Raw genomic sequence first — 26,339 nt, 5'->3', positions numbered from 1 at the left:
TCAAACTGTCCTCTTTTGTTTTTATGTCAAGTGGTCTAGCACCATCCTCAGTCAATTGCTTTCATTCTTGGTGCAATTCTAATTTCTTGAAAAGGATTAAAATAAAGTTTAAAATCTAGGTCATGTGACATGATAGGCCAAAACACAGGGCCCTAGATGGATGATTAAACACCCATGAATAATTCACCTATCAAATGATTACTTCAATTTACAAGTTTATTAACTTTTCTAAAACGCATTTTCACAAACATAGAAAACTGACATAAAAAATAAGCTGTAAAACAAAATGGTATCAAATTTTACCAAAAAGGATGAAAATCTACCACGACATTCAGCACCTGATCGGATTGACTCAAACTACAGGTGTTACATATTAAACATCAAACAAGAATTGTATAAATTACAGAGTTATGAACAGTCAAAAACAGACACATGGTGTAACAAAGCAAACGAGGCGTAACAATTTCATTTCATTTCATTTCATTTCAAGGCTTGTGGCAGTATTGAAGAAAGTTATTCAACCTTATGTCTCGTTATAATGGTTAGCCTACCATATATTAATTAACATTCATTGTTTTCCTTATTCAATGTTACCATGTATGTACATTAACATAATCTATCTAGGTCATTGTCATTGACAGTGGTTCGTTTACAAATGACCTGCCACATACCCAATTACATCAGTATTATTCATTACAAAGCAACGTTTTTGGACATTTTACATAATTTATGCCACCATATACCAGAAGTTGGTGTCTTACAGTGGAGGCTGGTGGAAGGAGAAGTTAGGAGGATGGGCTCCAGTCTCCACTGGTGTCCAGGGCCTCTATTCATAAAGCAGCTCAGAGTAGGAGTGCTGATCTAGGATCCGTTTTTCCTTTTAGATCAGAATAACATTACATGGACAGAGAGGACATGGTCCCAGACTAGCACGACTTCTGTGGGAAGATTTATGAACACAGTCCCAGACTTTTCCCCCCTTAGATACATACAATCTTTTAGCTGTAAGCAACTGGACTTTCTTAATACTGAGAGTAAAAAACAAAAAACAAAAATTAAATTGGTATGTAAAGAAAATGTCATTAAGAATTCCTTGAGCATACAATGTCTCCTCGAGGCAGATCTTTTTGAACATTCGTTAGCAGTTGCATGACATCATCCATATTGTGAGATAAATGCATTTACATTCAAGCCTATTAAAGAAACTGGAAAAGGGCAGTTGTCTTGACATTATGTAAATATAGGAAGTTGAAGTTACTACAGGATAGCATGAGCATGCAGCAGTTCAAATATATAAAATATCTAAGAGGTACTTCTGTGAGATATGAAAGATATTCAACAGTGAAACAGACGGATGTTGAATCCTGTTAATAAGAACAATCCTGTTACTAAGAACAATCACAGAAAGATCTGATTGCTAATGAATAATTCATAGGCTTACATTAAATTCCATACCTCCACATCTTTCCTGTCAGCTTTTTTTCTTATACATTTTTAGATTTGCAGTGGCTACATAGACCAATTAATTCCAATGGTATTAGGCTGTGTTTACATTCAGCTGTTTAAAGGGGAATGGTAACGTTTAATGAACTGGATCAGATGAATCAGTCAGTGGCTATTTATACTCCCCCGGGGGTCCTCTGTAGAGGCTCAGCCACCGCTTTGTAACCTCACAATCCACCACACCGCAAGGTGCAATACTTTGCTTAAGTGATCATGTCAGAGAAGCCTGTGTTTGGAGGATATATTGGCACGGGTGCTGTTACGCCCGAGACTTCTTCAATATATCATCCAAACACCGGTTTCGAGGGCATTATCACTTTTATACAACGGGTTACCAACATATTCAAATAATGATTTAACATATTTTCATTAAAAACATTATTTTGATTGATTTATTCATACTATTTCATCCTTTTACAAGATATAGTCCCGACACAAATCTAGGGGTTGCTACCCAGGCCAGCTGGTTGTTCGTTCTATCGGTTGCCAGAGACGCGACCCAGACGTTCAGTCTTTTGTTCTCTATCTATGGACAATCGTTCTAAATGTTCCATTGCCATACTGGCTGGTAATGTTCTTATCCCTTGCTTGCTAGCTAGCCAACTACGGCTAACATACAGTCACGTCAAAAAGTGCAGCCAGAATAACAACAAAGTAGCTTCATTTGCATTTGTTTAACTGTTTTCTAGTGACATTTATTTGGATACATCCATAACAATGAGCAAATGAGGCGAGGTTTTGCCTGGGATAGAAAATGTGCTCACTTGTCAGGACACTGTTGTTCAGAGGAGCTAGCCAACAACACAGCTAACACAATCACTTCAAACAGAAGCTGGAAAGACTGCAAACTAGCTGCACTTCCTTTCGTTTGACCTTTTTTCAATTTACATTTCTTTGTATATAAATCCATGAAAATTTTGCCAGCTGATTCAAGATATCGACTGGCTGAGAAACGCTGGCTGTCTGTCTTGAACCGACTCCCGACACGTTCATTACTTTTGGACAGCTGGAGATCGAATTTGAATACTGAAACAATGTTGCAAATGTCGAAGAGACAGACAGCGAGGTTTATACAAATTGCCTTTGTTGAAAACTAAATGTTAGTCTACAAGAAATGTGAGACAATGTCTAGATGCTTTTTATAGTGGAGATCAAGGTTATAAATTGCCTGGCTGGGCTGATGAGACAGTGGATTGCGCAGTCAGATGGAACAGAATAAATAGGCATTTTAACGTCATAGATTTAGCCGGTGATAATTTGTGGAAAAGACACCGACTGGAATGCGGTTTCAATCAATCAGCATTCAGGATTAGACCCACCTGTTGTATACAGTCCAATAATGCATTCAAATGAATAACAATTGTCTAAAAAGGCCTAACTCGAGGTACGTTTCCATTCCCCTTTAACATGCAAGTTTGCAAAAGGTGTGTTCAGATAACATGAGATGAATCACTTAGAAACAGCATACATATTTAAAATGTATAAATTAATCTGACATCTAGACCAATATAAAAATAATTTTGCCCTGAGGCTTCTAATTCCTAGAAAGTTCAGCTGTGAAGAACACAACCTTGTTTTGTAGTGAGGGCAAATAAATTGGCATGGGATCTTTGGAATCAACTTCCCTGGGCACATTCTTTTTTCTTTTTAATATCCCAAAATCTAATTTACTGAGCATAACCTGTATTCTCTGCTTTTTCCTACTGACAAAACACGCCATGACGACGAAAACGTTTGAAACCAGCGGTGGCCCAGCGAACATGCCCACATTGGCATGATGTGGGCAAAAATATTGGCCCCATGTTGGCTGCCCACATTGGGCCGATACACCTTTGCTGGCTCCCAAGGCATTGGCCCAGTGTGGCCCATTACGGGCAGACCATATCTGGTGAAGGCAACCCTCACTTAGCCTGAAATAAGCATTCCCTTTGGATCAGCTGCCCATTATGAGCTCATGGTATTGGTCCTATGCCAATTTATCAGTTTATTCTATAATTTAAATATTTATTACAATTCAACTCAATGCATACATTTGATAATTTTCAAGCCTTAAAAAGGTATTTAGGGACCTTGCTACATTACATCAGAAACACAAATTTCTCATGTCACTCATTTAAGTTTTTATTTTAAAAACTTCCTCATTGGCAGTATCCAAGATCAGGTGGACTGGTATGGGCTAGTCCTGCGTTGGGCTGGTGTGGGAAAGCCCTGCATTGGGCTGGCCTGTGTTGAGCTGATGTGGACTTGTTGTGGGCTAGCCCGTTTCGGGCAGACGTGGGCTTGCCCATCGAATACCCACATGGGGCCAATGGGGTTCATGTTTGCTGGGGGCCGTCCTATTGCCTCTGACCAGAATATCCCCTTGGACTGTCATTTTCTGACGATTCCGCATGTTGAATCGCCACCATTGGTCGACACCCAGCAGGTGATCGCTAACACACCGCCACCATTGGTCGACACCCAGCAGGTGATCGCTAACACACCGCGTCCACCGCTGCTTTTAGTGGTCTTTGTGCTTTGTCTACTAGACAACTACTGTAATGACCAATGTAGAAATCCGTGGTATTGTAATCAATCTGGTTGTCTCTGATGCTCCATCCAAAGGATTGATTTCCTGATTTCTCAGCCATGATGCTTACAATGCCAAACCTGACATTTAGATAGACTAATCATTTTTCAATTACATTCTTTGTTTTGTACCTTTACATTGTCCGTTTAAAAAAAGGCACGCTCACTTTTACTTACTACTTTTGCAATTATTCATAATCAACTCAGCAGTCTTACAGCCTTGTGTGCTTTCTAGCAACGCAAACAAAGAGTCAGTGTATGTCACGAACTGGCACTCTGTCGAGGAAGAGCACTTTAAGATTCGCACTTCGAAGTCGTCAACTTCAGAGCTCCTTTGCTGTGCAGCATTTTCAGCGTTTTGAACTCAAGTGGCATCCTGTGAGGGCTTGCGTTGGAGAAGTATCGATACTTGAGCATGTCGTAGTAATGGTACTTCACCATATTTCCATTTGCATCCCGCGGAAAGGGCCAGAATCCATACAAGTGAATCTCGTCGCAGAAGCGCGTGGCCAAAGTGTACATCAACAATCCGGTGCTGGGCCGTTTGATATTGATCTTGTTAGTCAGCCAGTACCTGGAAAACAAGAACAAATTGTTTTACTAAGCCTCGCTCAGACTTACAGTAAACATGATTCCATCACTGATACAGATGGCTACAAACGTCTCACTGCTATTATCTCTAGTAATCCACAATACAACAGCAGAGTGTCAGGTACGTATTCCCTAAAACACTCAAAATGGCCCCAATTCTCTGTAGTAGCCTAAATAATGCTGGCGGCAATGTTGTTTTGTGATAGAATAACAGCTCAGACTACTAATTGAATGGAATGACAGCTCCTCCGTACTCAGTTATATTCCCGCCGAAGGCTTATGGGCTGCATCCTCGGAGGCTTCAACACATCAATGGATTCGAAACAGAAAAGGGACATTTTGGGGGAGAGACTCCCAACGACTGATGAATTAAAGAACAACCGACAGTTTTCAATTCCCAAGACAGATATGTGTGTCGAGGAGAATGATCATTTGGATTGGATGAAAAAAAATAGCACGTTCTCATGCTGGGGAAACAAATCCAAGTCCTTATTACTATAGACCAAATAAACCGACTTACCTAGATTATTATTTTCCTCAGCATTTGATATTTTTACAATAACAAAATGCACTGTCCAGTTAACTGAATATTGAGCCTGAAGTGTACAGGATAACAATATTATTTGCAGTGTGTCAGTGCCCAGTAAACATGTACACGTCTGGCTCAGCTGACATACATAATGTGGAGAGCGTTTGCACATTGGAAAGACATCACAGAGATATTATAATAGATTTTAGAACGTAGGCATTTGAAATACATCGTCAATACTCTTGCCAATGTTAAAAAGATGTCAAAACAACATATTCCTGATGTATCCTGTACACGTCGTACCTACGTTGAGGTTTGTGTGCTATCTGAGTGGCTAACACTTGATCCCACCCAAATTATCACCGATAATGGTAATTATAAACATATATATTTGTTTTATTTTAAGCCACAATCTTTATTTTTCAGTCAACGGCAGTCTACTATAGACTTGGTTTGCTATAAAGCTGGGAGATGCGGCTTGAGAAATGTAACGGACAGTCCATGAGGTCAACATGATAGTTTAAACCACATTTTGAAGCTATACACATTATTTGTTTACATAGACAATTGAGAAAAATAACCTTATTGTTTTGTGTCTTGATAGACACAATTGAACTATAAAAATCCATAAGTAATATTCTTCTAGAAATCACTCAGTGTATATACACATAGTATATATATCATTAATTTAAACAATCAAAAATGGCTGTACCTACGACAGGTTGGGCCTTCAAATGAAGACTACTTAGATAGGTCTGTCCCATGGACCTGTTAGCCATGTCCCTCCTTCAACCAAACTATATTTAGCAGCGAGGCAGGGCAGCAGATAGACAGAACAGAAAGAACACAGTGCTTGGCTGCTATGGCAACTCACAAGGACATCGAATGTGCCCATAAAATCAGACAGTCACAACCCGTGCCCCTGGGGGAACTCTGCACGGCTAGCGATCAACCCACAAAACAATTAACTAATCAGCCAGTCAATTGGACAATTAATACATTGCTGTGAATTTGTCCCAGGGGGAAATGACAAGCGTCACAATGACCCTCTCTTTAACTCCTACGGAGAAGCTTGAGATCGTAAGCCGTATGTTCATGATAATAACAATGTTTCAAAATAAGGTCTCACACATGTTCTCCTTTCAAATACTTTTTTCATAATAAGGTCTCACACACACTTTCTCCTTTCAAAGACGTTTTTCCATAATAAGGTCTCACACACTTTCTCCATTCAAAGACGTTTTTCTCATCACTTCTTTCACTGCCTCTATCCTTTCCTCCACGGCTCGCAGAGTTCTAAATTGGAATTGAATTGAAGCCAATCCTATTTTACATTGTCTTATACCTAGCAATCTATCTGCGTATGAAGACATGAGCACAGATGAAAATGTAGCCTGCCGAGAAGGCATGTGGAATGGCATGCTGATTGTGGCGTGGGGAGATGTAACCGGGCAACCCGCCGATCACTATACCATGCTGCGTGAAGCGGCACACACCAACACGACGCACCGCAGGTAGCTAGCTCCATGCCCCCTTTAGAGGTCACCCCAGGTAGCCAGCTCCATGCCCCCTTTAGAGGTCACCGCAGGTAGCTAGCTCCATGCCCCCTTTAGAGGTCACCCCAGGTAGCTCCTCCTAGCTCTACACCCCCTTTAGAGGTCACCCCAGGTATCTCCTCCTAGCTCTACACCACCTTTAGAGGTCACCCCAGGTAGCTCCTCCTAGCTCCATGCCCCCTTTAGAGGACACTGCAGGTAGCTCCTCCTAGCTCTACACCCCCTTTGATGCTGGATGTCAGCATTGGTGGGCAGTTGCTATGTAGTCACCCCAATGGCCCCTGGTCAAAAGTAGTGCACTATATAGGGAATAAGGTGACATTTGGGACGTAGCCTCCCTTTCTAGGCAGTACGGCCAGATTCATGGGGTTTAGGACACCAGTTTCATGGGGATTTGGACACCAGATTTATGGGGATTTGGACACCAGATTCAAGGGGATTTGGACACCAGATTCATGGGGATTTGGACACCAGATTCATGGGGATTTGGACACCAGATTCATGGGGATTTGGACACCAGATTCATGGGGATTTGGACACCAGATTCATGGGGATTTGGACACCAGATTCATGGGGATTTGGACACCAGATTGAAATTCATTAATATTTCCCTTTGGAAAAATGTGGGTTCCAATGAGATAAAAACAAACAGAGAATGACATCACTGATGTAATTTTAGAGAGGCAGTACTTCAGTCTAGTCTGGTCTACAATCTGTTTGTGCCGTCTTGCCAACTGTCATGACAACATGTGACAGTGACCATAGGTGTTTTTGTAATACAGCACAAACAGACCTGGGATCAGGCAACAATTTAAAATGGTTCTCTCCCAACATAATTTGCAATTAATGACACATTGATAGAATGCATTAATCCTCCAGACCTTAGATCTCAGACCTCTATATGGTTCTTCCCATATAGTCCCTTATTCCCTACATAGTGCACTACTTTAGACCAGGGCTGGTCCCCTATTCCTTACATAGTGCACTACTTTAGACCAGGGCTGGTCCCCTATTCCTTACATAGTGCACTACTTTTGACCAGGGCTGGTCCCCTATTCCTTACATAATGCATTACATTAGACCAGGGCTGGTCCTCTATTCCTTACATAGTGCACTACTTTAGACCAGGGCCGGTCCCCTATTCTTTACATAGTGCACTACTTTAGACCAGGGCTGGTCCCCTATTCTTTACATAGTGCACTACTTTAGACCAGGGCTGGTCCCCTATTCTTTACATAGTGCACTACTTTAGACCAGGGCTGGTCCCCTATTCTTTACATAGTGCACTACTTTAGACCAGGGCTGGTCCCCTATTCCTTACATAGTGCACTACTTTTTAGACCAGGGCTGGTCCCCTATTCTTTACATAGTGCACTACTTTAGACCAGGGCTGGTCCCCTATTCCTTACACAGTGCACTACTTTAGACCAGGGCTGGTCCCCTATTCCTTATATAGTGCACTACTTTTGACCAGGGAATAGGGTGTGCATGGCTTACTTTATACTGAGCTGTAAGATGCAACCAATTGTATAATAGGCAAGCATTTAATGGCCCACAACTCTTTATAAACAGCTGCCTGACTGTGTGTTTGGGTATGTGTGTGAACATACTGTAGTGTATACCGTATGTGAGAATGTGTGCATGCATTTACACTACCGGTCAAATGTTTTAGAAAACCTAAAAGTTTTTGGGTTACTACATGATTCCATGTGTTATTTCATAGTTTTGAGGTCTTCACTATTAATCTACAATGTAGAAAATAGTAAAAAATAAAGAAAAACCCTTGAATGAGTAGGTGTTCTAAAACTTTTGACCGGTAGTGTAGTACACGTGGCAAAACTCAACTCACCCTCTCACCACATGGATGAGCCTCAGTGACGGGTAGGCCGTCCTCACCCTCAGCTTCCTCTTGACGATTAGCTCGTTGACACTCTCCACGTGCCTCTCTCCTCCCTTCACCATGAAGGCCGGGATCCACAGAACGCTGTCGTTGAGCCCCCGCAGGCGCTGGACGAACCTCTCCGTGTCCGTGGCGTTCTTCAGGCCGCCATACGCCCTCTGGATGACAGAGGGGTTCATGGTGGTGAAGTCGGACCGCAGCCCAACGTCCTCGGCGAACTCGGACAGCGGCGGCAGGTTGCAGCTAAATCAACAACGAGTCATTTGAGAAAGAGTACAACCTCGAACAGCGTGGCTCTTTCACAATACCAATAAGCTTAAAGAGGGGGAGAATAAATGTTGTTCTTTGTAAGGGCGGTCAAACTTCAGTCTTCACTCCTGGGTCCTGGAGAAGCTAAGTGTTAAATGCTAGTTTTTGTCCCAGCCCTGCACTTACACGCTAACATTATTTATTTATATTATTATTTATATCAGGTGTGTTAGTGCTGGGCTGAAACAAAACCTTGTGTACACCTTGTAGCTTTCCAGGACCAGGAATGAAGAGTAGTTCTAGAGAGGCTAGGATTGTACATACAACACCACTCAATACTCTGCAGACAATAGCTTTGGGCCCTGGTCGAAAGTAGTGCACTACTGTTACTACCCTACCAAGCAAAAAGACAGTAACTGCTCAGAATGTGGAATGTGGGAAAAAAAAAGCTTTTATTTATCTTTGATTCACAGTAACTTTATACAGTTACTGCTAACATGACCCCCATTTTATCCAAAACACAATAGAGGCAGGATTCTTGTCCACATGATTAAGCATGTATTTAATGTAGCAAAAATGACATTAACTAATTTTAGACCAATTGAGCAGTTACCGGTACTGCCATTTTTGCTTGGTAGGGCACTGTCAGGGATAGGGCTCCATTTGGGATGACATCATTATGTCTGAACTGGGCTGATGGCACACTGGAAATATTGGTGGAAGGTATTTCCTTCTTTACTGTGCTTTTCTCCCACAACAGGTTGTGGTATCGTATCATGAGTCAGACTATTCAGAAGTAGCATATTTGATCCACACTGACAGTATGTGCTTCTGGCTTTGTCTATTTAATATTCACAACATAACAATCTTCTTATCGATGTCATGTCATATGACATATGAACCTAACTGTTATAAATACTCGGGTAATTTAAATTCGTATCATCTAGTCATTTTTTATGTAAGCATCACTAAGCTGGAGGCAAAACCAAACACGAGACAAGAGAAGAGTGATGCTATTTTTCTGATTTAATTTAATGTGTCCCGCATGGGCACATAAACCCAAGAACCCCTCATTAAATGCAGACGGGGGAATAAATTGACCAAGCTTCTGGCTAAGAGCCAATCTCCTTAAGTGTTGATCCAATATGTGACTTCTATCCATCAGATAATGACAGCTAATACTGTCATTACCTTGAGTGTTTTCTATGAACATATATACATTATGGAGGTGTTAACCACAGGCTAATGACAGCGGAGGGAAACTGCATTATGGCTGTTTTGCCCGGGCAAAAAGATCCAACCTTCTCTCATAGGCGGCAGGGTAGCCTAGTAGTTAGAGTGTTGGGCTTGTAACCAAATGGTTGCAAGTTCGAATCCCCGAGCTGACAAGGTACACATCTGTCGTTCTGCCAATGAATGAGGCAGTTAACCCACTGTTCCGAGGCCGTCATTGAAAATAAGAATTTGTTCTTAACTGACTTGCCTAGTTAAATAAGGTAAAAGGTAAAAGGTAAAAATAAATCAAAGAGAATGTCTGTGTTAAGAGGTCCTAATCTTGGTAAAACATAGACCAGACATGGTATCTTTAAAGGAATTCTATCATATGATTCAAAATGCATCATCAGTTTGTGGAGCTTGAAACTTCAACGCTGACATAGAGAATATGAACAAAACAAACTTAAAAGTGTTTGGGTGAACTATCCTTTAAAAAAGGCAGCAGCAGTACCGTATCACAAAGTCATGGCTGTCGATTTCTTTGCCACATCCGCTGTTGAGAAGCACACCGGAATTGCCCACAACCGCGCACGTTCTGAAGCGCTTGTTTTTGAGTGGAGAGACGTCCGGTAGCAGGCTGTGAAGCGTGTGGGAGACGTTGAGCGTCCGGCGTCTGTCGAGGACGTAGTGGATAGTGTCGCCTGGTTTGAAACTGCTCTTCACAACCGAAACGTCCCTCTCAGCATCCAGGAAACGCAGGACATCCTTCCTGCATGTTAGTCAGAAGAGAAGTGTACTGTAGTGACGCAAGTCAACTCTTAATTCATGCCTGATTTCCTGTTTCAAATAGGTTTTATTGAACACACACAAGAGTGGTGTATAGGTATACGAGACCGGTATACAATTCTTATCTAAACATAAAAGAGCAGACAGGAACAACAAGACCCAGAGTTCTAGGTACAAAACAAATAATACAAAACTCGACATACAGAACAAGGACATGTAGAAAGAAAGAGGGCAGATGTCCCCCCCCCCCCCTTTATCCATGCCTGATTTCCCAGAGACAGATTAAGAGAAGTACCAGACTGAAAAGCATTCACAATGGAGAACCTCCATTAAAAGGGCTTTTTAGTCCAGAACCAGGGTTATTCTGTGTGTCACGACTCCGACCGAAGGTGGCTCCCCTTCCCGTTCGGGTGGCGCTCGGCGGTCGTCGTCGCCGGCCTACTAGCTGCCACTGATTCTTTTCTCCCCCTCCTTATGTGTTTATTGATTACACCTGTTTTGATTAGTGGGGCTTTATTAGTCAGCCGGCCCGCCTGGTTCTTTCTGTGGGATTGATTATTGTAACCCTGGTGTTTACATTAGATGTACATGTTTGTGTATTTAGTGCTAGACTGTTTTCGTTTCCCTGTGTCTGGGGCATTTGGTTTGAGCACCCGTAAGTGGGGTGACCGTAGTTCACCGTGTGTGCATTAAATAAGCACTTTATTGACCTCTGCTTTCCTGCGCCTGATTTCACTCTCACGACACCCACCTTACACTGTGTCTCGGAAACCGGCCTAATGGGTTTCTCCATTGAAAGGGCTTTTTGGTGGAGGTTTGGGCCTACTGTATGATAGACGTGTCCCATAGGCCTACTGTATGATAGACGTGTCCCATAGGCCTACTGTATGATAGACTTGTCCCATAGGCCTACTGTATGATAGACTTGTCCCATAGGCCTACTGTATGATAGACTTGTCCCATAGGACTACTGTATGATAGACTTGTCCCATAGGACTACTGTATGATAGACGTGTCCCATAGGTCTACTATGATAGACATGTCCCATAGGTCTACTGTTTGTGCTGCTCTTCTACATGACATGGCAATAATAGAAGAGTTGGGTTTAGACCGTTTTTGCAACCTCTGCAAAGTTCCATTGTCTGTTGACAGTGATTGATTCAGTTCTTCTGATGTTGGGGGATGACAGCCACACACCTCTGCTCTATATTTGATGAAAATATGTCACAGTTCTCTGGTTGTTAATGATGAAATCTTAATGGGGGGGGAATGCTCTGTTTTGATTCATTACAGGCCTCCTGTTGTGACAGATGTAAGCATGTATCCAACATGACAGCGACAAACAGTATGGTGTCTCAAAAACATCTAACGCTAAGCAAGATGATGAAGAAAGAAAGACAGAAACCACAGTATATAAGCACCCTAAAATGCTGGTGCAATGTGTTCCAGTCAACCTGCTGCAAAGTTTGAAACATTAGGTGGGTCAGAAAAAAAAAACAAGAAGATAAATGAGCAAAAATGGCCTACATTTTTCACAGCGAGTCAAATAGCAATATCTTGATTGGCTTTGTAATTACAATATGCTGCATGGGGGAAAAAAAAGAAGCACGGAAATAAGTCCCAGAACAAAGGCTCGGCTAAATGGGCAAAAAGCCTCTTATGTCATACAGTAATGAGAGTTTTGCCGTTTTCTGTCTCTTTTTCGCTGTCTCACAGGGCTATGTGTTCTATTGCAGTCCTACGTCGACGATTCCCTAGACACGGAGACAGAGGGGCAGGCTGCTATTCTTAGGCATGGAAGGCACATTTGCCCAATAAAAAGAAAAGTTGTCTCACCGCAAATTAAGCGTATACACAGTGGCGGAGCCAGAAATGAGCTGGTGGGTGGGCCTGTAGCTAACTTCCTTCAATTATACACATTTTGCAATAGGGCAAAGTTTCAGTTTCATAGCTAATCTCATGCTATTCTACACATTTTGCCATGAGGCTGAGAGAAAATGAAAGCTAAAATAACGGTGTGTTGGCTGTGATCAAGGCACTGGATTATGAGCTGTCTTGTTTGCTAAATGAACAAATTAAGTAAGCTGTGGCATGGGGCATATAGCTATAGAAACACAGTGACAGATGCCTCAATGCAGTCATATTCATAGCTTATTGGGGGTGTGGCTTTCAGTTAGTTATTTTTGGCAACACATCCCGTGAGAGTGAATGTCATCTCAGTTCACCTTTGATGTTATATCTCATCAAATCGAACTAACCCAGTGCACTGTTTGCTATAAATTCTTTCTGACGGTGTTTGCATGTTTAGGTAAAAATACCCCCAAAAATGTCCTGTTTGGAACACTGACAAGTAAAACAAATCTGATTGGGTGGACTTGGCTCCCCACTGGGTGGGCCGAGTCAGACACGACTGAACCCAGTCGGTGGCTAAAAAGGAAGACAACCTCTACAATGACAACCTCCCCAAAGTTACTGTATAAAACAACAGTGTTGTAAGAGTATAATAACTATATCATGTATAGAAATAGCACACAGACTTCTTCAGAAGTAGTACATAAGTAATATAGACTTATTGACAAGAGTGTAGAGTAATGAAAAGGAACGACCTTCGGTATAGATTCTTATGCCATTAAATGCAGTCAAATTAGATCTACGAATGTATTGACACTGTGGTTGAACTGTGTCACCAAAGCAATGAGCTTGAGATAATGTTGACCCTGACAATGATTCATCCTCCTCATAGTCTCCAGTGGTTACCTACTGTATCCCAAATGGCACCCTATTCCCTATACAGTGCACTACTTTTGACCAGGGGCGTATAGGGCTAAAAAAGTAGTGCACTATGTAGAGAATAGGGTGCCGTTTTGGAAGCATCCCATATTGCTGGGTGCTGTTGTACAATGGTGGTGGATGAGGTTAGTAATCCTCAGACAATGTGTGCTCTTGGGGCTGGTGGTGTAGAGAAGACCTCCATTGTGTCAATTCAAGCCTCTTCTAATCCAATATCAATAACTGGACAAGTGGTGACTCACCTTATCATGAGAACTAGTGACGAATTGACCCGCCATCCTTCCACCGAGTGCTGGAAAAAGGAAGGCACACCACTCCTGCTGCTTTTCTCCGAACTATTGACCATAAGTCTTGAAGTGCCGAGTTCACTGTTGCAGAAATGAAAAAAAATAATAGAAAAAAACAACAACTTTATTGTCCAATGTCCCCACACTTGAATGAGTACTTGATCCTTCACACACACACACACACACACACACACACACACACACACACACACACACACACACACACACACACACACACACACACACACGTGTGTTCGGGTTCTTTGTTTTAATGTGATATGATTTCTCATTGAGGTGATTGCACCGGTAATTACATTGGAATGAATGGCAGAAAAAGGTACTGGAGAGATAGTGGACTAAGAAAAGAGGGCTTGATTTGTACAGCAGTACACCCCGAGTTCCATGTGCATCCAGTCTTTTGGACTATCTGGAGAGATAGTGGACTAAGAAAAGAGGGCTTGATTTGTACAGCAGTACACCCCGAGTTCCATGTGCATCCAGTCTTTTGGACTATCTGGAGAGATAGTGGACTAAGAAAAGAGGGCTTGATTTGTACAGCAGTACACCCCGAGTTCCATGTGCATCCAGTCTTTTGGACTATCTGGAGAGATAGTGGACTAAGAAAAGAGGGCTTGATTTGTACAGCAGTACACCCCGAGTTCCATGTGCATCCAGTCTTTTGGACTATCTGGAGAGATAGTGGACTAAGAAAAGAGGGCTTGATTTGTACAGCAGTACACCCCGAGTTCCATGTGCATCCAGTCTTTTGGACTATCTGGAGAGATAGTGGACGAAGAAAAGAGGGCTTGATTTGTACAGCAGTACACCCCGAGTTCCATGTGCATCCAGTCTTTTGCCCTTAATATGAAAGCTCTGTTGTTTCCTGAAAGAGACACCTTGAACCCACTGTCGATTTGCCGTTGTTTTTCATCCATCACACTGTACAGTCTCTCATAAAGGTCTATTGTCCTTGCTTGGGCTACACCTACTCTTGGCAAGGACAGTTGATTTCGGGAAGGTTATTTATGTAACTTCCTTTATATTTAGAGACGTGCTCTACAGAGGAAGTCATGACAGCTTTCAGAGTCTTCCAAAAACAAGTGTACTAATATCTTTAACACGTATGTACGTGTGATTAGAGTGAAGCACCATTCACAAGAATACTTTCCCCTCCATTCCCCTACCCTAACATGTCTATGCATGGTTACAACAGTGAACAAAGCCTCGAGCCCCAGACATTCTCACATTTTAGATGACTCACAGCATCTGACTCACAGCATCTGCCAGGGTTGCCTGGGATCAATGAGGCACGGTTGTGTGTGAACTTATGATTTTCAAGAGATATAAGTGGACACAATGGGAAATACCCTACTGTTGGGACTTAGATGTTCACACGCATAACGACCACTGAAGTCACTTCCTATTTGCTGTTGCAACCTGATTAAACTAATTGTTTGGCTTAAAACAAAAACAGCTTGGATATTCAAATGTGTAACCTTTCAAGCTAACTGCAGTGGTGGTTCAAGAGACAATAATCTATATTTTTTCTAAATCCTTGTAATACTAATTACATTTTGAACAGTCTTAACTCTCATGAACGGATATGACAACATCAGTTGATAGACGGGTTGTTGTTTTCGTTTGACACTTCCTGCTTAGGGGAACCGCAGGTCTCTTGCGTAGGCTCACAGTCTACTGCTCAGTGGCACTGGCACACACACACACACACACAGACACAGAGAGAGACAACCTTCCTGTCTTAAGTCCAGTCGTATAAAAACTGAAACAAAGCACGTCCTTTCTTTGATAGTATCATCCTACTGACTAGTGATCGTGTGCCGAGTATCATCCTACTGACTGGTGATCGTGTGCCGAGTATCATCCTACTGACTGGTGATCGTGTGCCGAGTATCATCCTACTGACTGGTGATCGTGTGCCGAGTATCATCCTACTGACTGGTGATCGTGTGCCGAGTATCATCCTACTGACTGGTGATCGTGTGCCGAGTATCATCCTACTGACTGGTGATCGTGTGCCGAGTATCATCCTACTGACTGGTGATCGTGTGCCGAGTATCATCCTACTGACTGGTGATCGTGTGCCGAGTATCATCCTACTGACTGGTGATCGTGTGCCGAGTATCATCCTACTGACTGGTGATCGTGTGCCGAGTATCATCCTACTGACTGGTGATCGTGTGCCGTTCTGGACAAGACGGCTTACTTACCTACTGACTGGTGATTGTAACATAATTATTACAATAATTTAAACCTCACTTCTCTTTTATAAAGCTTAAATGAACCCTTCAGCGTTAACTTTAACTGAGTGGGAATAAATGGGAAACACTCCCATTGAGGCTTGTTCATACAAGAAATCACATATTTTCAGTTCCCGGTAAATACCCTTTTTGTTGCGTCCTCAGAGCGCAGACCAGCTGGCTAGAATGTTTACAGACATATTCAATCTCTTCCTATGCCAGTTTGCTGTCCCCACCTGCTTCAAGATGTCCACCATTGTTCCTGTACCCAAGGAAGCTAAGGTAACTGAACTGTCATCATGAAGTGCTTTGAGAGGCTAGTTAAGGACCATATCACCTCTACCTTACCTGATATCCTAGACCCACTTCAATTTGTATACCACCCCAAAAGATCCACGGACGACGCAATCGCTATTGCATTGCCCTATCCCACAAGGACAAGAGAAATAACTATGTAAGAATGATGTTCATTTACTATATCTCACCCTTCAACACCATAGTGCCATCAAAGCTCATCACTAAGCTCAGGGCCCTGGGTCTGAGCCCCGCCCTGTGGAACTGGGTCCTGGACTTCCTGATGGGCAGACCCCAAGTGGTGAAGGTAGGCAACAACACCTCTGCCACGCTGATCCTCAACACGGGGGGACCCACAAAGGTGCGTGCTTAGCACCCTCCTGTACTCCCTGTTCACCCGTGGCTAAACACGTCTCCAACTCATTCATCAAGTTTTCTGAAGACACAACAGTGGTAGGCCTGATTACCAACAATAACAAGACAGCCTACAGGGAGGTGTAAGCCCTGGCGGAGTGGTGCCATGAAAATAACCCCTCCATCAACGTCAACAAAACGAAGGAGCTGATCGTGGACTTACAGGAGACCGCAGAGAGAGCATGCCCCCATTCACACAGACGTGGCTGCAGTGGAGACTGCTGCCCTATGTACATAGAGTAACTGAACACGGGTCAGTTTAATAATGTTTACATACTGTTTTATCTACTTTATATGTACAGTATATACTATATACTGTTTTCTAGTCAAGGTTCATCCTATATAACTACTGCTGTACACACCTTTTCTATTCATATATTCTCCATACACACCATCTACAGTGGGGAGAACAAGTATTTGATACACTGCCGATTTTGCAGGTTTTCCTACTTACAAAGCATGTAGAGGTCTGTACTTTTTATCATAGGTACATTTCAACTGTGAGAGACGAAACCTAAAACAAAAATTCAGAAAATCACATTGTATCATTTTTAAGTAATTGCATGACATAAGTATTTGATCACCTACCAACCAGTAAGAATTCCGGCTCTCACAGACCTGTTAGTTTTTCTTTAAGAAGCCCCCTGTTCTCCACTCGTTACCTGTATAAAAGACACCTGTCCACACACTCAATCAAACAAACAGACTCCAACCTCTCCACATTGGGCAAGACCAGAGAGCTGGGTAAGGACATCAGGGATAAAATTGTAAACCTGCACAAGGCTGGGATGGGCTACAGGACAATAGGTAAGCAGCTTGGTGAGAAGGCAACAACTGTTGCCGCAATTATTAGAAAATGGAAGATGTTCAAGATGACGGTCAATCACCCTCGGTCTGGGGCTCCATGCAAGATCTCACCTCGTGGGGCATCAATGATCATGAGGAAGGTGAGGGATCAGCCCAGAACTACACGGCAGGACCTGGTCAATGACCTGAAGAGAGCTGGGACCACAGTCTCAAAGAAAACCATTAGTAACACACTATGCCGTCATGGATTAAAATCCTGCAGCGCATGCAAGGTCCCCCTGCTCAAGCCAGCGCATGTCCAGGCCCGTCTGAAGTTTTCCAATGACCATCTGGATGGTCCAGAGGAGGAACGGTAGAAGGTCATGTGGTCTGATGAGACAAAAATATAGCTTTTTGGTCTAAACTCCACTCGCCTTGTTTGGAGGAAGAAGAAGGATGAGTACAACCCCAAGAACACTATCCCAACCATGAAGCATGGAGGCGGAAACAAAATTCTTTGGGGATGCAAAGGGGAAAGGACGACTGCACCGTATTGAGGGGAGGATGGGGCCATGTATCGCGAGATCTTGTCCAACAACCTCCTTCCCTCAGTAAGAGCATTGAAGATGGGTCGTGGCTGGGTCTTCCAGCACTGTTCAAAAGTTTGTATGTATACCACCATTCAAAAGTTTGGAGTCATTTAGAAATGTCCTTGTTTTTGAAAGAAAAGCACCTTTTTTGTCCATTAAAATAACATCAAATTGATCAGAAATAAAGTGTAGACATTGTTAATGTTGTACATGACTATTGTAGCTGGAAACGGCAGATTTTTTTATGGAATATCTACATAGGCGTAGAGGCCCATTATCAGCAACCATCACTCCTGTGTTCGAATGGCACGTTGTGTTAGCTAATCCAAGTTACTCCCTTCACAGAACAGCGCAAACTGTCTAACTAGAATAGAAAGAGGAGTGGGAGGCCCCAGTGCACAACTGAGCAAGAGGACAAGTACATTAGAGTGTCTAGTTTGAGAAACAGACGCCTCACAAGTCCTCAACTGGCAGCTTCATTAAATAGTACCCGCAAAACACCCGTCTCAAAGTCAACAGTGAAGAGGTGACTCCGGGATGCTGGCCTTCTAGAAAGAGTTGCAAAGAAAAAGCCTTATCTCAGACTGGCCCATAAAAAGAAAAGATTACGATGGGCAAAAGAACATAAGACACTGGACAGAGGACCTCTGCCTAGAAGGCCAGCCTCCCAGGAGTCGCCTCTTCACTGTTGATGTTGAGACTGCTGTTTTGCGGGTATTATTTAATGAAGCTGCAAGTTGAGGATTTGTGATTTGTCTGTTTCTCAAACTAGATACTCTAATGTTCTTGTCCTCTTGCTCAGTTGTGCACCGGGGCCTCCCACTCCTCTTTCTATTCCAGTTAGAGCCGTTTACGCTCTTCTGTGAAGGGAGTAGGACACAGCCTTGTACGAGATCTTCAGTTTCTTGGCAATTTCTCGCATGGAATAGCCTTCATTTCTCAGAACAAGAATAGACTGACAAGTTCCAAAAGAAAGTTCCTTGTTTCTGGCCATTTTGAGCCTGTAATCGAAACCCACAAATGCTGATGCTCCAGATACTCAACTAGTCTAAAGAAGGCCAGTTTTATTGCTTCTTTAATCAGGACAACAGTTTTCAGCTGTGCTAACATAATTGCAAAAGGGTTTTCTAATGATCAATTAGCCTTTTAAAATGCTAAACTTGGATTAGTTAATACAACATGCCATTGGAACACAGGAGTGATGGTTGCTGATAATGGGCCACTGTATGCCTATGTAGATATTCCATTCAAAAAAATATCTGCCGTTTCCAGCTACAATAGTCATTTACAACATTAACAATGTCTACACTGTATTTCTGATCCATTTGATGTCATTTTAAATGGACAAAAAAAATGGCTTTCCTTTCAAAAACAAGGACATTTCTAAGTGACCCCAAAGGGGTTTGAAAGGTAGTGTACATACACACACACAGACATACCATTTTATGCTGTACTTTAGACATGTTCCGGACTCTGACATCCTTCTTTTTGGAATATGTGCCTATTGTTTTGTATTGCCAGGTATTATTACTGCACTGTTGGAGCTAGAAACACAAGAATTTCACTACACCTGCGATAACATCTGCAAATCTGTATACGCAACCAATAAACTTTGATTTGCTACAGGTAACTGCCAAAATAAATGAAACATCAACCTAGTGTCTAAATAGGGTGTGGGCCACCAGAACAGCTTCAATGCTCCTTGGCATAGATTCTACAAGTGTCTGGAACTCTATCATCCATCATTTGGTGTTTTGATGGTGGTACAAAAATGTACAAAAATTTGGTGTAATTACAGACCGCAATTCAGGTTTTTCTTGTTGTGGGTGTTCCCTGATATCAGGAAACGCCCATTGATACTTGCCATTGGTCAGTTCTGGTGTTATGAGACTGATTTGAGACAATTTGTTGACATAGCAGGTTAGTATAATTAACGTGGCAGGTTAGAATAATTAACGTGGCTGGTTAGGAGGCTGAGGTTAAGGTTAGGAAAAGGGTTATGATTAGCTACAATGCTACAGTTGTCAAGAACCGACGCAAAAGAAACGGCCAAGGACCAATGGCAAGCATCAATTTGAAATCAAGTAACGCCTACAGTATTTCAGAAAACACCCCGAATTGCGATCCGTAATTACACCCTTCTCATCTCAGACACAACCACCGACTGTTTCCTTGTTGAGTTTCAAATGGGTACATGCGGATTCACGCCTCGTCGCCCTCTCAGAGGAACAGCAATGACGAAACAGTCCGTGGTTGTATTTGATGAATGTTTTATTAAAAAGTATGGATTTCAGCAAACAAAGGCACGTAACAACAAAGGACAAACCTAGGTACACAGTAAGAGTTTAAGAATGTACATTTTTGAAGTATCAACGCATAGTGACTGGAAAGAGTCAGAGGTCCATTTTAAAAATAAATAAACTCTGGTCTGCGCTGAACTCAGTGGAGGAGTTGAGGTACATGGCAACCTTCACCTGTACTCAAGAGTCCCAAATATGGTATCCTTAAACTAGTGATTGGGTCTTGAGGGTACACACACACACACACAATGTTGTAACGCATAAGATGTGATTGATTTTGTTTGCATTCCAGTATTTTGAACAAAGTGAAATCCTATCAATTAAAAAACTATATTTCTCTGTATAATGAGATTTTGTCCCAATGTGTGTGGCTGAGGCTCTGAAGGAGAGTCTGTCAGCATGCCTCATCGACTCTGTAGCATTCAGAGAGAAATGTGTCAAATCTCTGAAGAATCCACTCACATGCCACAGTGAATATGATACGAGCCAATTAAATAACTAGAAAATACTGAATATCTGCACTAATGTGTCGTTTTGACATTGTGCTCATCGGTTCAGATCAAACAAAGGAGAATTAAGCGTCCATCCCAATACAATTGCTACGGGCTGGACAATGGCAGAGGTGTCCAATTGCAGGACACTGGCACATATCTACCAATATACATCTAAACAAAGTCCTAAAAACGAAAATGTATCACGAGGATGCATTCATTGACCAAGTCTCAAAGTAGAAAACCTCTGCAGCGCGCCTTATGGTAATACCTGTGTTCCCAAGCGTGTTCCAGCTATTCTTATTGGCCATATCGATGGCAAAAGAACGTATCATACCCAGTGACTTGAGCTTCCTGATGTTCTTCACTTCTAGTTATTTCTTTCGTCTTGTAGAAGATCACCAGGATGCTTATTGTGCAAATAGTCCAGCGTTTCCGTGAGAGACGCATCTCGCAGAGTGAATAGCAGAATCCTTAGCGATAGATTCCCCTTTAAAACCCTTTATTGGTTAGATTTGTCCTCCTTTCGAAGCGCTTGTCTCCTTCTGCTGCGCGCATTACCATGACTTACAGCAACTACACCATATCCATCGTATGAAGTCCATCTTCGTGATGGAAAGCCAACATAGCCAATCATCTCACTCCGTTTTGCCCATGCAAATATTCTTGGTTCTCTAAACCAATGGTTATAGGGAAGGGCGTGAACTTTCACTTTGAAGTTACGTTAGAGATCTATAGCACACTGAGCTTGGCCAGACGTAACATTTAACAGATAGAAAGACCGGTAGACGCTGAGTAGGCGGAGGAGCTCTGGCCGCCCTGCTGCCTATAGCAAAGACCAGGTCTGCAGCGCATGTGCCCCCATTTTCCGTTCAAACATGGTAACAGTTTACCTTTATCCTGCGGGTATGAAACATTAGGATGCAGTTATAACTCCTTATATTTACATTTTACCTGTGCCTTGCCCAAGTGCACATCGACAGATTTTTCGTTTAGTCGACTTAGGGATTCAAACCAGCAACCTTTCGTTTATTGGCCCAATGCTCGCTAACCGCTAAGCTACCTACCGACTTCATGAGCATGCATGACCACTTAAAATGTCTTATTTTCAGAGTTGAGTTTGAGGGCCCTATGGCCTAGTACTGGCACATAATATCACCGAGATGTAGGCTACACCACTTGGGAGGAAGTCTTAGCATGATCAAATGTAGGGTTAAGAAAAATTAACAACCAATCAGATGTTGAACTGTCAGAATATAACTCTGGATCTCTTGAAGGACACACTAGGTAGTCAGAAATGACCCTGAACATCAACTACTAGGTTCAGAGAAAGGCCTGGGTGGGAGACAACCCTGCTGATGAGAAGTGAGACAAGAATGATGCAAGTGAGAAGATGAGAATAAAAAAAGGGCAAGTAACCAAGAGAGGGATAAGCTTATTCTATTCATTAGAGACAAATAGAGGGATAAGCTTATTCCATTCATTAGAGACAAATAGAGGGATAAGCTTATTCCATTCATTAGAGACAAATAGATAGGGATAAGCTTATTCCATTCATTAGAGACAAATAGAGAGTGATAAGCTTATTCCATTCATTAGAGACAAATAGAGTGATAAGCTTATTCTATTCATTAGAGACAAATAGAGAGGGATAAGCTTATTCTATTCATTAAAGACAAATAGAGAGGGATAAGCTTATTCCATTCATTAGAGACAAATAGAGAGGGATAAGCTTATTCTATTCATTAGAGACAAATAGAGAGGGATAAGCTTATTCCATTCATTAGAGACAAATAGAGGGATAAGCTTATTATATTCATTCTTGACAAATAGAGAGGGATAAGCTTATTCCATTCATTAGAGACAAATAGAGAGGGATAAGCTTATTATATTCATTCTTGACAAATAGAGAGGGATAAGCTTATTATATTCATTCTTGACAAATAGAGAGGGATAAGCTTATTCTATTCATTAAAGACAAATAGAGAGGGATAAGCTTATTCCATTCATTAGAGACAAATAGAGAGGGATAAGCTTATTATATTCATTCTTGACAAATAGAGAGGGATAAGCTTATTCTATTCATTAAAGACAAATAGAGAGGGATAAGCTTATTCCATTCATTAGAGACAAATAGAGAGGGATAAGCTTATTCTATTCATTAGAGACAAATAGAGAGGGATAAGCTTATTCCATTCATTAGAGACAAATAGAGGGATAAGCTTATTATATTCATTCTTGACAAATAGAGAGGGATAAGCTTATTCCATTCATTAGAGACAAATAGAGAGGGATAAGCTTATTCCATTCATTAGAGACGAATAGAGAGGGATAAGCTTATTCCATTCATTAGAGACGAATAGAGAGGGATAAGCTTATTCCATTCATTAGAGACAAATAGAGAGGGATAAGCTTATTCCATTCATTAGAGACAAATAGAGGGATAAGCTTATTCCATTCATTAGAGACAAATAGAGAGGGATAAGCTTATTCCATTCATTAGAGACAAATAGAGGGATAAGCTTATTCCATTCATTAGAGACAAATAGAGGGATAAGCTTATTCCATTCATTAGAGACAAATAGAGGGATAAGCTTATTCCATTCATTAGAGACAAATAGAGAGGGATAAGCTTATTCCATTCATTAGAGACAAATAGAGGGATAAGCTTATTCTATTCATTAGAGACAAATAGATAGGGATAAGCTTATTATATTCATTCTTGACAAATAGAGAGTGATAAGCTTATTCCATTCATTAGAGACAAATAGAGAGGGATAAGCTTATTCTATTCATTAGAGACAAATAGAGAGTGATACGTTTATTCTATTCATTCTTGACAAATAGAGAGTGATAAGCTTATTCCATTCATTAGAGACAAATAGAGAGGGATAAGCTTATTCCATTCATTAGAGACAAATAGAGAGCGATAAGCTTATTCCATTCATTAGAGACAAATAGAGAGTGATAAGCTTATTCCATTCATTAGAGACAAATAGAGAGGGATAAGCTTATTCCATTCATTAGAGACAAATAGAGGGATAAGCTTATTCTATTCATTAGAGACAAATAGATAGGGATAAGACATTCTTGACAAATAGAGAGTGATAAGCTTATTCCATTCATTCTTGACAAATTAAGATTCTATTCATTAGAGACAAATAGAGAGTGATACGTTTATTCTATTCATTCTTGACAAATAGAGAGTGATAAGCTTATTCCATTCATTAGAGACAAATAGAGAGGGATAAGCTTATTCCATTCATTAGAGACAAATAGAGAGCGATAAGCTTATTCCATTCATTAGAGACAAATAGAGAGTGATAAGCTTATTCCATTCATTAGAGACAAATAGAGAGGGATAAGCTTATTCCATTCATTAGAGACAAATAGAGAGGGATAAGCTTATTCCATTCATTAGAGACAAATAGAGAGTGATAAGCTTATTCCATTCATTAGAGACAAATAGAGAGTGATAAGTTTATTCTATTCATTCTTGACAAATAGAGAGTGATACGTTTATTCTATTCATTAGAGACAAATAGAGAGTGATACGTTTATTCTATTCAATCTTGACAAATAGAGAGCGATAAGCTTATTATATTCATTAGAGACAAATAGAGAGCGATAAGCGTATTATATTCATTAGAGACAAATAGAGAGTGATAGACAATGGGCTTGAAATCTGAGGGGTTCCAATACTGCACCAGGAGGTATCCCTGAGCCAAGAAAAACTGAAAAAAGTAATAAAATAAAACAAAAAGTGGTGTAAGGTCTTTCATGGTGAAAGCCCATGATACAACTGGAACAGTTCTAAGAATAATTGAGAGAAAAATGTCAACATTTCCGAAGAATGAAAATACATGATGAAATATGCTTTATATATAATTGGGTCGGCGATCGTCACGATCAAATTCTCAAGTGTCATTCAAAATGACATTCGGTGAAATCTATGGATAGGGGATATGGTTGAGATCACCCTCTCAGTATCATACCCCGGTAGTATAGTTACTGTAAAACAATATTTTGTTAGCTCTATAGCCCTTCAAAATTATGCCTGTTAAACTATATTGAGCTCCCGAGTGGCACAGCGGTCTAAGGCACTGCATCTCAGTGCTAGAGGTGTCGCTACAGAACACGGTTCGATTCTAGGCTGCATCACAACTTGCCGTGATTGGGAGTCTCATAGGGCAGCACACAATTGGCCCAGCGTCATCCGGGTTAAGGTTTGGCCGGACTAGGCCGTCATTGTAAATAATAATTTGTTCTAAACTGACTTGCCTAGTTAAATAAAATAAAAATATATATTAAAGATTGACAGGTGATGACATTTGAAGAGAGCCAAGAGTGAGTTGAACTGACATTCCCTTTATTTGAAATCTTTTGGTAAAAATACTTGTTGGAAATTGAAAACTATATAATATACAAAACCCCATTCCGATCTGCTCCCTTACTCTCAGAGCGTCTTAGAGTAGCAGTGCTGATCTACGATCAGTATTGCCTTTAGATCACGATAAATAAGATTACATGGGAAAAGGGAAAGGTGGACAGCTAGTCAGTTGTCCAACTGAATGTATTTAACTGAAATGTGTCTTCTGCATTTAACCCATCCCCTCTGAATCAGAGAGGTGCGGGGTGCTGCCTTAATAGACATCCACGTCTTCGGCGCCTCTGGGAACAGTGGGTTAACTGCCTTGCCATAGAACGACAGATTTTTACATGGACATCAGAGATCTGATCCTGGATCAATACTTCCCGAGACACTTTATGAACACTGGCCCAGGTGTAGCCTTGTGGCATGGAATGGACAGAATATATACTTAATTCACTTTGGCATTTCACATCCTTTTCCACTATTATTTGCCACAGGAAAGAAAATAAACACAAGATGCTCTCGTGAACAAAGAAGGAAATGTCTAGAGACTGTTTACTCCTTACATCATACCGGTGAGAGAAAGAGTTGAAGCTCCCTAAGTCTTTTAATTGTTTCCATGGACCTAATGTGATTGCTGATTTTCCCTCTAACTGAGCTCTTTACTAATTAGAGGTGCAGATTAAAATTCTCCTCAAACTGATTAAAAATTGATTGGGTAAAATAGAACATGTCCATTGCCTCTCTGTGATGAGTTTGGCAACATCAGCTTTTCAATTAATCTAAATTAATCTAAATTAGTCACACTAATTATTTTTCAGGTCAACACAAAAAAAGTGGCAGATGATAAATATGTGGCC

General features: G+C 41.4%; 1 protein-coding gene across 3 annotated transcripts; it reads right to left on the bottom strand.

Moving 5' to 3' along the window:
- Positions 1-202: 202 nt before the first annotated feature.
- On the bottom strand, positions 203-21,693 carry st8sia4 (ST8 alpha-N-acetyl-neuraminide alpha-2,8-sialyltransferase 4). 3 transcript variants are annotated; one of them, XM_029646567.2, is made up of 5 exons: positions 21,445-21,693; positions 13,930-14,055; positions 10,623-10,880; positions 8,597-8,890; positions 203-4,645 (listed from the first exon to the last, which is right to left on the bottom strand). In XM_029646567.2, the coding sequence occupies exons 1-5, from the start codon at positions 21,555-21,557 to the stop codon at positions 4,366-4,368; spliced, it is 1,071 nt and encodes a 356-aa protein (XP_029502427.1). In that variant the 5' UTR covers positions 21,558-21,693; the 3' UTR covers positions 203-4,365. The 3 variants fall into 3 exon arrangements, with proteins under 3 accessions (XP_029502427.1, XP_029502434.1, XP_029502440.1); XM_029646574.2 differs by having other exon boundaries at positions 21,379-21,468; XM_029646580.2 differs by lacking the exon at positions 21,445-21,693 and adding an exon at positions 14,289-14,373.
- Positions 21,694-26,339: the final 4,646 nt, after the last annotated feature.

The sequence above is a fragment of the Oncorhynchus nerka genome, linkage group LG4, assembly GCF_034236695.1.
Source record: "Oncorhynchus nerka isolate Pitt River linkage group LG4, Oner_Uvic_2.0, whole genome shotgun sequence".
Lineage (NCBI taxonomy): Eukaryota > Metazoa > Chordata > Actinopteri > Salmoniformes > Salmonidae > Oncorhynchus > Oncorhynchus nerka.
The sequence above is the reverse complement of the archived record's forward strand: the minus strand, read 5'-3'. Positions and strand labels throughout refer to the sequence as shown.